This window comes from Echinops telfairi, unplaced genomic scaffold (genome assembly GCF_000313985.2).
Source record: "Echinops telfairi isolate 266 unplaced genomic scaffold, ASM31398v2 ScPeMD7_2291;HRSCAF=2852, whole genome shotgun sequence".
NCBI lineage: Eukaryota > Metazoa > Chordata > Mammalia > Afrosoricida > Tenrecidae > Echinops > Echinops telfairi.
In genome coordinates, this window is record NW_022106189.1 from 1576650 (window position 1) to 1587862 (window position 11213).

At 53.1% G+C, this 11213-nt stretch overlaps 2 protein-coding genes across 3 annotated transcripts in view; one reads left to right on the top strand and one right to left on the bottom strand.

Annotated features, from left to right (window-relative positions):
- Positions 1-2492: 2492 nt before the first annotated feature.
- Positions 2493-3179, bottom strand: LOC101649083 (regulator of G protein signaling 9 binding protein). The gene has a single exon (XM_004704716.1). It carries the CDS (start codon positions 3177-3179, stop codon positions 2493-2495), a length of 687 nt encoding a protein of 228 aa, XP_004704773.1.
- Positions 3180-4190: 1011 nt separating this feature from the next.
- Positions 4191-11213, top strand: part of ANKRD27 (ankyrin repeat domain 27) — a 61778-nt gene continuing 54755 nt past the window's right edge. For both annotated transcript variants that reach the window (XM_004704715.2, XM_045293583.1), the window contains exon 1: positions 4191-4271. The gene's annotated coding sequence lies outside the window, so the exon portion shown is untranslated. The remainder of the gene's footprint in view (positions 4272-11213) is intronic.

Here is an 11213-nt window from a genome sequence, read left to right on the forward strand (position 1 = left end):
CGATGTACAAATGCGCTTTACACAATTGATGTGTGTATGGATTGGGATAACAGTTGTATGAGCCCCTAATAAAATGTTAAAAAAGAAAAGAAAAAAAAAAGAAAGAGCAAGATTCCTTTGGACCTAGGTTTTAGGGAATATTTTCTAACTCTGGGTTGCAAAATGCTTTCGGCTTCTTCTCCTATGAGCTGAGACTTGAGAGAAGGTGAGGATGACACCAAACTGCTTTGTTTGGGGGGAGGAGTCAAGAACAGAGAGAAACTGTTCTACCTCGTCTCCAAAGAGATCCTGGGCAGGCGGCTGATGGCGTGAAAGTCAAGTGGCCCCTGTTCAGATGGGACATCCTTGTATTGCTAATTGTCATAAAACGTTTTATCAGTCTAAGACCTCATGAGTCTTTTGAAAGCAAACAAACAAATACGTTGTTTTTCTAGAGACCTTCGAATCTTTGAGCTGAGGAGCGGAAGTGGGCTGGGGTGGTAGGCGTAAGAACTGGTCTTGTAAGAACGGGCCAGGACAGCATGTTGCCTCAGCTCCCTGAGAAAAACTGCCAATTCCCACCTCCTAGGCGCTTCTCCTTTTATGGAGTAAGAGTATATTTTAAAAACCCTTGTCAGTTTTCAGCCAAAGTGCCTGGATTTCACTCCAGATTACGTCAGAGTTTAAATGCACCTGATTTCTCAGCCTCGCTTTTCCCAGGTTGCTGCAGAGTACCCTCTGCCAGTGGACCACAGGTGGCAGGTGGCAGTGGCACAGGCAGGCTCTACTCTCATACCATGGTGTATCATACATTTCCACATACAACCGGCCCAAAGACACCCCCTTCCCCTTCAAAAGAACAAAAAAAGCTTTGTCATAGAGTCAGTGTGGACTCATAGTGACCCTATCGGCCTTGAGAATTTTGGAGACTGTAATGCTTTAGTCTCATCTTTCTCCCTCAGAGCTGCTGATGGTTTTGAACTGCTAACCTTATAGTTAGCAGCTGGACATGTAACCCACTATGCCATCAAGGCTCCCCAGTCCCAAAGACCCAAGTCCTCTCACTGCCATCAAGTTGATTCCAACTCATAGGTAGAATTGCCCCTGTGGGTTTCTGAGACTGACACTCTTTATGGGAGTCATCTTTCTCCCAGGGAGCAGCTGGCGGTTTCAACTGAACACATAACCACTATGCCACAGGGCTCCAAAAGACCCAAGGGCCCACCTAGACCTGCAGTTCCAGTAGTTTTCAGTTCCTGCCTTCATGATGATCACTTTAACAAATACCTACTTTCAGATGTCTCCTTAGTCACGTGCGTACACATGTAAATATCAAGATGCTCACACCCATTGGCACTATGGATTCGTAGTCAAATGTTCTTTCTAAACAAACAAACAAACAAACAAACAAAAAACAAAAAAACTTTGAGGGTACTTGATGTGATTGGTTATACATCTTTTTCCTTTCAAATTATAATTTTTAAAAAATGTTTCTTAAATTCCATAGTGAACGCTGTTAAAATTAGACATAGTCTCAGAGCTGATTGGTCCAAAACCTTTGTTGTGGGTCACTGTCAATGTAGGGGGCAGGGGCAGTGTCCAGGTCACTGAACTCTGCAGCTTCCTTCAAAGGCAGCACTCCTACTGGCCAGCAAACAAATCAGAGGCTAGATAGGATTACAGCACCAAAGAGGATTCACCAGCTTTCCCTAAAGGCGGCTCAAACACTCTGCTCTAGTTTCTGAACAAAAATAAGCCCCCTAGAAGGAGCGAAGTGCCAGTTAAAAGGATCTGTGGCCCTTCCCAAGCCTGTGCCACCAGCTCGGCTGTCAGAGCCCTTCTCTGCAGGCCAGTGTGTGCAGTGGACTCAAACCCAGCAGGACTCCTGTGGGTCTTCTCTGGCTTCAGGAGTAGAGTCAGACCCTGGGAAGCCACCAGAGAACAGGAAGCCAAGACTCTTCGAGCTTTTTGGTGACTAAGGATTAAACTCTGCCAAGAAGTGCAATTGGGCACGTATTGAAAGCACTTTGCATGAAATTCTACTTGCACACTCTCCTAAGCTCAGGCCCCAGAGGATTAAAGTAATAAAAACCTGCTTACATCTTAGTGCAATTTGATTGACCAGAAAACAAAACAGATGTCTGTAAGGGTGGGGGCGCCCCAGCGCGGACTGAATGTAAACAGGTCTCCACAGCACGCAGCACTCGCAGTAGCCCATTAATTCCATTAACTCTGAGGGACCTGGGGTCACGGATGGGCTCCTATTAATAGGGGATTAAAGCTCCTGCGGACTTCATCTGTAAAGCCCTGATGGCTGGCGCAAAGTTAACTCCTCGCAAGCCAGAAAAGGAAACCAAGTCTTGAATGGACTGATGTGTGCTTGAAACACACACACACACACACACACACACACACACACACACTCCCCTTAAACATGCCAGACCCCACCCCTGTCCCCAGTGTCCTTCTTGGAGGGCTATTCCAGGGTAGGAAGCAGTGGCGGCAGGTCGCTGTCAGCTCAGTTTTGCCACGCACACTGCCAAGGCCACGGTTGCCAGCAGCACGGCGCTGAAAACGGTGGCGGCCAGGGCCTTGTTCGGATCGCAGGGGCCCGTGCGCTCCTCTACCGACACGCCGCCCCCTGAGGAGGCACCGAGGCTGGGCAAGAGCTCCGCGGCCGCCGCCTGCCTGGGCTGCACGGTCCAGCGCGGAACGTTGACTTTCATCTCCATGTCGTGGATCAGCTCGCGCACCTGGAGGAGCTCGCACTCCAGCCCACTCGGGTCTGCCGCGTCCAAGTCGCCGTCGGCCTGGTGCCGCAGGCTCCGGGTGCTGCAGGAACGCGCCGCCAAGCCCGTGCGCACCAGCGGCCGCTGCGGCGCTTGCAGCGGGAACGCCGCGCTCAAGTCCAGCGAGCGCTGCAGGTCCGCCTCCAGCAAGTCCAGGCAGCCAGCGAAGGCCACCCAGAGGCGCTCGAACTCGGAGCGCTCCTCAGTGCCCAGGCTCCGGTCGCGCAGCGCGGCCGTCAGCCCGGCTCGTGCGGTCACCGCCAGCCCCAGCGCCTTCTGGCGCATATGGCGAAGCTCCACACGCAGGTTCTGCGAGTCGCCAGAGCCACCGACGGCCAGCGCCAGGTGGTGGTAGCAGGCGGTCGCCTTGTTGAGCGCGTCCAGCAGCGCCTTGCACTCCTCCCTCGCCATGGCAGTGCGCTCCGGGGAGTCCGGGTGGCCCGCGCCGCTCGCAGCGACCCGTCCTTAGCACGCCAGGGAGCCACCAGTCCCGACGCCCGCCACCGGTCGAGCGGCCCGTGAGCTCCGCATGGCCAGACTCGCTCGGAACCGCGACGTGCGCCTCCACCGGCCGGGTGCACAGCAAAAGCCCTCTTAACTGCCTCCGGACCTCCAGTCCATCTTCTCCGGACGCGCTCCGAGTCACACGTCGCGTGTCTGCTTGACTTTCGCCTCTTTGGGGGCCCCCTGCAACGCCTCGGGCGCGGTCTCCATCCTTCTTTGGCGTCGACGCCTTAGCAGCTACCGAACGCGGCCGGGCCGGGTTTCCTAGGTCCCGCCCACCTCCTCTGGGGCTGGCCGGCGCATCCACCCCTGGACCACAGTAGGCGGAGCCCCGCTCAGAGAGGTCACGTGTCGGCCCGTCCCCCGGTCTCGCCCTCCTCTGTACCCCTGTGGCAGTTCTGGAATGTCAGATGATCCAATCCTCCCCACTTACGGAGTTGGAGAAACTGAGGTCCTAAGTCAAGGGGTGTTCATGCAAACAAGGGGACTGGAACCTGGGACCCCGACTCCCAGGCCCCGTTTCCGTCACGGAGTGGTGTGCCTCCTAGAACGGTGCACTTTCATCCCCCAAAACTGGTAGCGAAGGCTAAGACGCGGGGCGGAGCTTTTCCCAGGTCAGGAGACCTCTCCCCATCCCAGTCCAGACCTCCAAGCTTTAGACTCCACCCCTAGTCCCAGTTCTGCGCTTTCTCGTTTCGAGCACGCGCAGTCGGCGGCTCTAGGCGGGGCCAACCTGACTAGGAAGTGTCTGAGCCCCGCCCTTGACTGAGCCGAGCCCAATGATTGCTCTGCGCAAGCGTCACTCTGCGCAGAGACCGCTGCTCATTGGGTCAACCGAGAGCCCCAGTCAAAGGCCCGCCCAACCACGGAGTGAATCGGGGGGTGGGCGGTGAAGCGGAGCCGTCCTGCAGGGGTGGTGGGCACGAAGGTCTGAGCTGAGCGTCGGGGAGGTGCCACCGCTCCAGGATGAGCAGGGGTGAAACTATGTAGCCTTTCTAAGTAAGTGTCCTCCCGTGGGTTTCCACCCGCGCCTCTCTCCCCCGGGACAGCTGCGCCTCGGGCCGGGAGCCCGGCTCGGCCCGGACCAAGGAGGGGGAGGGGTTCACCGCCGCAGCCAGCGCCCTGCCGCGTCCAGGCCACCCCGCGGCCGGCTGGCGGGCCCGGGCTGGCCCCGAAGGTTCCGGCCCCGTTCGCTTGGTTGGGTCGGTGGCCGGGCGTTCACTGCATACTCGGCCCCTGGTGTCAGGTGGGGTGGGGACCCACAAGGAACGGCCCTTTGACCCTTGCGGCTCCTGGCCAACTCCTCCAGGTCTCGGTTCGGAGAGCTCGGACTTGGGGACAGTGGGCAGGATGGCCAGACCTAGGAGGGTGTGGTGAGATCTTGAACCTCAAACCGGGCAGCCGTGGCCCCTGGAGTGCTGAGGATGCCACGGGAGGTGGAGTGGTGTGTGAGCTGGCTGGAAAGCGCCTGCCCACCCCCCTGGCCCATCTGGATGAAGATTACTTAAGGAACACCTATAAACACCAGAAGTGCTGTAGACTTTGGGTCCTTCCAGTTCATTTCGTTGAAAATGGCCCGCCCTCAGGCTCGCGCACCGGACGGTGCCCCTCCCTCTGGCCGCCTCTCGAGGTGCAGTCGCACCCGCGTGCTGAGTATGGCTTCCTTGAGGATTTACCACATTCAGTGACTCCTCGGCTGCACGGGAGCTGAATTTTTCTGTTTGTGGGTGTCGTGGACAGGGATTCCCCATTTTGCTTTCGTAAGACCACGCCCACCTGCGTTGGGGAGAGGCAGTGGGTTTTAACGTTTCAAAGGAGACTTGGCAGTACAGTCTTTAGGCGTTAACCAGGTGAGTGGCTGGAACACACCAGCCTGCACTGCAGGAGAAAGATGTGTCAGTCTGCTTCTGTAAAGTTTCCAAAGCCTTGGAAACCCAGGGGGGTTTCTCCGTCCTGCAGGGTTGCTATGAATCCTGAATCCACTGATCGGCAGTTGGTTGGGGGTTAACATTTGGGGATCCACCTGGTGGAGCAGTGGTGTTGGGATGGGCTTCACCCTTAACTGGGGTCGTCCACTTGCTGGTTGGTTTCTCTCCCAAGCCCACCTGTGGGGCCTGCACCAAGACATTGAAAGTTGGAGTTGTCCGGCCAATGGGAGGAAGAAGGGAAATGGGGTGGCTAGCCCCCCACAACTAATCACGGTTCGGTAGATGCTGTTGTGGGAGACTTCGAGGTACACAGAGGCCTCGAGGTGAGATTTTTGTGTGTGTCTGGAGCAAAGGTGAAACCACTGACCTGCACAGACACTAGTGATGGAAACATCACTTTGCTCTGTGTGTAATGAGTGAGAGCAGGGAGACGGTGCTGGTAGACCTTGGGGGGTTGGTGTGTGTGTGTGGGTGGGGGGGTGTGGGGGTGGGGGGGGGGGGGGGGCTTGGGGGGGGGGGGGGGGCAGAGGTACAGGCTGGAAAGGGTGCAGGCACTGACACAGCAACACCTCCTACTGCGGGAAAGCAGTTAGGGCTGGGCAGTTGGGTAGACCTAGCTTCCTAACGTACATGTTGGGCAATCTTGGTCTTACTATCAGCCCTGCTGGAAGCACTGCTGGGGAAGCTGCGGTACTGTTTGCAGAGAGCCTTGCAGTCAAGATCTTGTTGCTGCTGCCTTGTGGCCATTGGGCCATGTGCCCCTCATGAGGGCAGCTGCTGGGTCTTTTGTGATGGTGGGGTCTTCAGTGTTTAGTGTTTGGGTGGCATCTACTCTGCTGGGGCTCTTTGTGTGGTTTATGAGGAGTGTCCAAGGTTGGGCTGGTGTCCCGGAGCTTGGCTCTCCCAGAGGCACAGAGGAAGAGCCCACATGATAATAGACACCAGGATGAGAATGGATCAGGCTGGATAGATCAGGTCTGAGGTTGTCTCTTCCATCTGTGTCCACCCTGACAAGTGACCTTCAGAGCTTCTGCCCTTCTTCCCAAGACCCTGGCAGGGAAGTGGGTACCAGGTGCTTCCACTGGCAATTCAAGGAGCAGGATGATGTCATTCTGAGAGGCAATTGTACACCCCGAGCTTTTCTAGTCTGCTGGTACTTGCGTCCCCCTCCCAGTTGGGCCCTCCACATTTCAGCTTCCACTGTGTTTGGTCAGCTCTGAGGGCCCTGTTTGTTTGGAGTTATTAGTCTGTACGTCTGCTTGGGCCCCGTGCATCAAATGGTATGGAGGCGGTGCCCAACCTCTAAACTCACAAGGTGACAGGAGCATTAGGATCTTCAGTATCAGCTGCTCAAGGCTGACCCTTACGGGGTGGAGGTCAGGTCCCGCTCCACCCTCCCGCCTTCTCACCATTCCTGACACCAGCCACCCGTCCCATAGCACACACTAAGTACTTCTCTGCTGGGCTTGAGAATTCCTTGCGGTGACCACGTACCACGCACAGACAGTACTCACGAATATGGGGTTTATTAGGGAAATACACTGAAACTCACTACCACGGAGTTGATTCTGACCCATGGAGACCCTCTAGGATGAAGTAGGGCTGCTCCCTGGGGGTTTTTGAGGCTGTAAGTCTTTATAGGAGCAAAGCCTGATCTTTCTCCAAGGGAGCTCATGCAGAGGACTGGTGGGTTACAACTGCTAGCAGCAATTAGCTCAACACAAACCCACTGCTATTGAGTTGATGCCAACTCATAGCAACCTATGGGACAGGGTAGAACTGCCCTTGTTAATTTATGAATCTGTGACTCATTGTGGGAGTAGAAAGCCCTCTGCCTTCCTCAGAGTGGCTGGTGGTTTCGAACTGCTGAGCTTGCAGCTAAAAGCCCAACAAATAACCACTACACCACTAGGGCTCTTGTAGGACTCCTTTATTAAGGGAAATAAAACATACCAAACTCACCGCCATTAAGTCAATGCTGACTGTAAGTTTCTGAGGCTATAACTGTTTATGGGAGTAGAAAGCCCAGTCTTCCTCCCATGGAGCTGTTGGTTTCTAACTGCTGACGATGTAGATCACAGCCCAACGAGTAACACTATACTACCAGAGCTCCTAGGGAAATAGTGGGTTACAATTCAAGATCGGGAACACACAGGAAACAGTTCTTTGATCAGACAGCTTCCTTTCAGACATGCTTGCAGGCATGTGCCTCTCTGGCACATGGTTTCTGCCCTGTTCGGCAAGCATTACAAAGCTCTTTTAGCTCTGTGATAAATGCCCACCCAGCCAGTGAACCTCAGCTCAAAGGTGCTCGATTGTAGCTCCATTGGTGGGCAAAACTAGCTCCCCCAATTAAGTGCCCAGGAGGCACTCCGCTATGCCAGCAAGCCTCCTGTTGGAAAGCACCCAGCTTTCTTGCACCTTGGATTGGGAGTCCACTGTGCTCTTGTGTCATAGCTCTTTGTCTCCGGATCTAGGAGGTTCTGTGCAGGGATTTTAGGGCCACACTTCTCTCCTGGATCGTCTTTATGGTTGGGAGTGACATTTCTGTGTCTTCTTCTAAGATGGCTGATTTTCAGCTCATTGGGATGGCAAAACGAACCAGTCCCCTCACTGGGGACGTGTGCATGGTCCCACCCCTCACAGTAGTGCCATGCCCTTTATTTCCATGATTAACAAGCTCCTAGCATAGTGGTTACATATTGAGCTGCTAATCACAAGGTCCGCAGTTCCAAACCATCTCAGGAATAAGCTGGGCTTTCTATCCCCATAAAGAATTACAATGTCAGAAACCTACAGGGGCAGGGCATGGAGTCAGCATCGACTCCATGGCAGTGAGTTATGTGTGTTTTTGTTGTTGTTGTTGAGTTACTTCCCTTGGTGGGCCACCCACCCCTCACATTTGTCTCTTCATTTGGTCAGGAATACAAACCCTCTGTCTAGAAGGATCATAGCAAGTCATCCATAGCCCTCAGCCTCTCCTGTGGATTTCCAGCCCCTGGGAGAGAGGAGTCCTGACTGGTCCTTTGGGTTCCAGTAACACCTGCTAGTGTTCCGGTTGGCAAGCAGTTTCAGCAGCCCACAGCACATTAGGGAAGAGGTTTGCCAAAGGTCTGACAAACAGCGCAGGCTAGGAGGACGTAAGTGACTGTGATTCCATAGGTTCCATAATTGTCAATGGATTGAATTGCATCCCCTTCAAAATGTGTTGGAGGCATGACCTCCACACTGTTGGATGTGGTTCTATTTAGAGAAAGAGTTTCCATGGTTAACAAGGCCATCCCACATAGGGTTTTGAGGTATGTAGGGAGCAGACTTGGCACAGAGCCAAATGATGAACAACAGGGCAAGATGTGCTCCCCAGAGGTGAACAGGAACCCAGGGGGAGGGGTGGTATTAGACAAGTGGACACAGGGACTCTGCCCGAGCTGAGAGTAAGAGCACCGCGCACAGAGCTGGTGCCCTGAATTCTCACTCTGTAGCTGCCTGACTTGTGAAGTACTAAATTTCTGTTCATGAATGCTTCACCCATGTGGTAATTGACACAGCAGCACCAGACAATGTCAGCTTGCTTCTGTGGGGTATGAAACAGGTGGATAGGAAGTCTTCCTCTTTTGCCTCTTCCTTCTGAATGGCCAGTTCACTCAGCTGGAGAATATTGCCCAGCCAGCTGAAAACCTGGGTTCTCCCTGGCCAGGGGGCTTTGACCAGGCAGGGCCCTGGAGGCGAAGGTGTGGAAGCAACAGCTGGGCGGGCTGACACCCCTGCACAGAGCTGCAGCTGAGCCAAGCCGCCTGCTGTCTGTCACCAGAGGGCCCTGGACTACCCAGACGCATCCACTGGCAGGCCAGTTGACAACCACAAACCAATAGTGCACACACCTTCCCCAGAAATGGCTGGTACTGGTCCCAGGGCTCCCAAGGCCTTCCTGTCCCTGGAGCAACATCACATCACCCCTGGGCAGAGGTGCCTGCTGTCACCACTAGCTGTTCTCTATGCTACTGGAACTCAGGTAGGGGAAGACATCCTTTTTGTGGGAATTCGCCTCTTTTTAAGGAGCTTTATAAGAGTTACCATTTACCACCATTCCAGTTTTCCATGAAAAAGTCAGTTTGGTTTGTCTGTCATTTTAAAGCTGTCAAACTGATTCTGGCAGACAACTTTGGCAGGGCATCATGTTCAAAGCACTTAGCTGGGTGTTGGATTCCAGCTCTGGTATTCTGCACTCAGGTTAGTTGGGAGACTGCCCTAAGTTTTTAACATTAAGCCTTAAAGGTGGAGAGCAGTGCTCGCCAGAGCCCTTGAACCCTGTTCTTGGACAAGAGGTCAGACCAAGAAGACTAGTAATGTTTAAGAGGAAGCAGATGACTTGGTGTCTACCCTCCAGAAATAAAGAACGTAGCGCGAACAGATACATGCCCATCTGTGTTCATTGCAACACCATTAGCAGATAGAAGTGACCTAAATGCTCCTCAGTGGGAGAATGGGAGATAGACTGTGACACGTACACACAATGAGGGTGGTGAAACTGAGACACCTCATGCCTGGGATGGATTTGAATAGCACTGTGTTGAGTGAAAGTAGTCGGTCTTAAAAGACAAATCTTGTATGAGACCACTGAAATAAAAGCAAGCAAGCAAAGGTTTTTATACCCAAAGAAAGTGGCTGCTGGTCACTTGGGGTGGTAGGGGAAGCTAGAAGGTAGACAGGTGTCTAGAAGGTAGACAGGTGTCAACTGTGGTGAAGGGGAGGGAGGGTCATTTACTACAGAGCGAGATGGAAGGAAACAGGGCAGGCCATTAGGAGATGTGATAAGTTGCTTAAGTCGCTGAATGCAAACATGATGATGTGATATGCAAACCCCCACCTAATTCATACAAAAAAGTTGCGGGTGGAGGGAAGAGGAAGCAGATGGCCTGGGACCAGATAACAGCAAGGTTCTGTCATCTTCCCCATATTGCTTGCATAAGGGCCTTGCGGGTTTATGCAGTTGGGGTGTTTGATGTGGCTGTCTTGATGGTAGCATTTGGGGGCCTCCTTGCTGTTCTGCCCCACTTTGCCCGCTCCCTGTGGACTTCCCTTCCCCTGTTACTTCCTTGGACTCATCTAACTTTTTTTTTTTCAGCTTCACTCAGTGCCTGTGTTAGTCTGGGTAGACTAGAGAAACAAATTCATAGACACTCATGTGTATGAGAAAGAGCTTTATATACAAGAGCAACTGAATACTGAGAAAACGTCCCAGCCCAAGCCAGATGTCCACAAGTCCGGTATTAGCCCATATGTCCAATACCATTCCAAAAATTTCTCCAGACTCACGAAACACAAGCAATGATACCGAATGCAGGATGACCACAGGTCAGTGGGTGGAAAGTCTCGTGGATCTAGTGCCGCTGTAAGCATCTTAGCATTGGCAGGGGTCTCCATGTGGCTCCTCCAGCTCCAGGGCTCTGGTTGCCATCAGCCTGTCTCCATGTGGCTTATCAACAAGAATGTCTCACAGGGACTGAGCATGCATCCCACCTCCAGTGAACTATTTATCTCCTTAGCACCTCCAAATGACAAACTCCACCCCTTCACTCTTTTTTAAAAAAAATACTTTTATTGGGGCTCTTACATCTCTCATCACAATCCATACATTCATCTGGTGTGTCAAGCACATTTGCTTATATGCCGCCATCATCATTTTCAAAGCATTCTCTTCCCACTTGAGCCCCTGATATCAGCTCCCCATTTCTTCCCCCTCCTTCCTCCGCCTGCCTTCCCTCACAAATGCTTGATAAGTTATAGATTATTCTTTCCATATCTTACATTGTCCTCTGCACCCCACACCCACTGTTCTATTATTTGTCCCCCTGGGAGGGCGTTCTAGTTTTATCCCTATGATTGATTCACCCTTTCTCCCCCCACCCTCCCCTAGCCCTCCTGGTATCTCTACTCTCATTGTTGGCCCTGAGGGGTTTATCTATCCTGGATTCCCTGTGTTGCAGGCTCTTATCTGTAGCAGTGTGCATGC

What these genes read in the sequence shown, in the direction of transcription:
- LOC101649083 (XM_004704716.1), bottom strand. Translation starts at nt 3,179, where the DNA reads ATGGCGAGGGAGGAGTGCAAGGCGCTGCTGGACGCGCTCAACAAGGCG.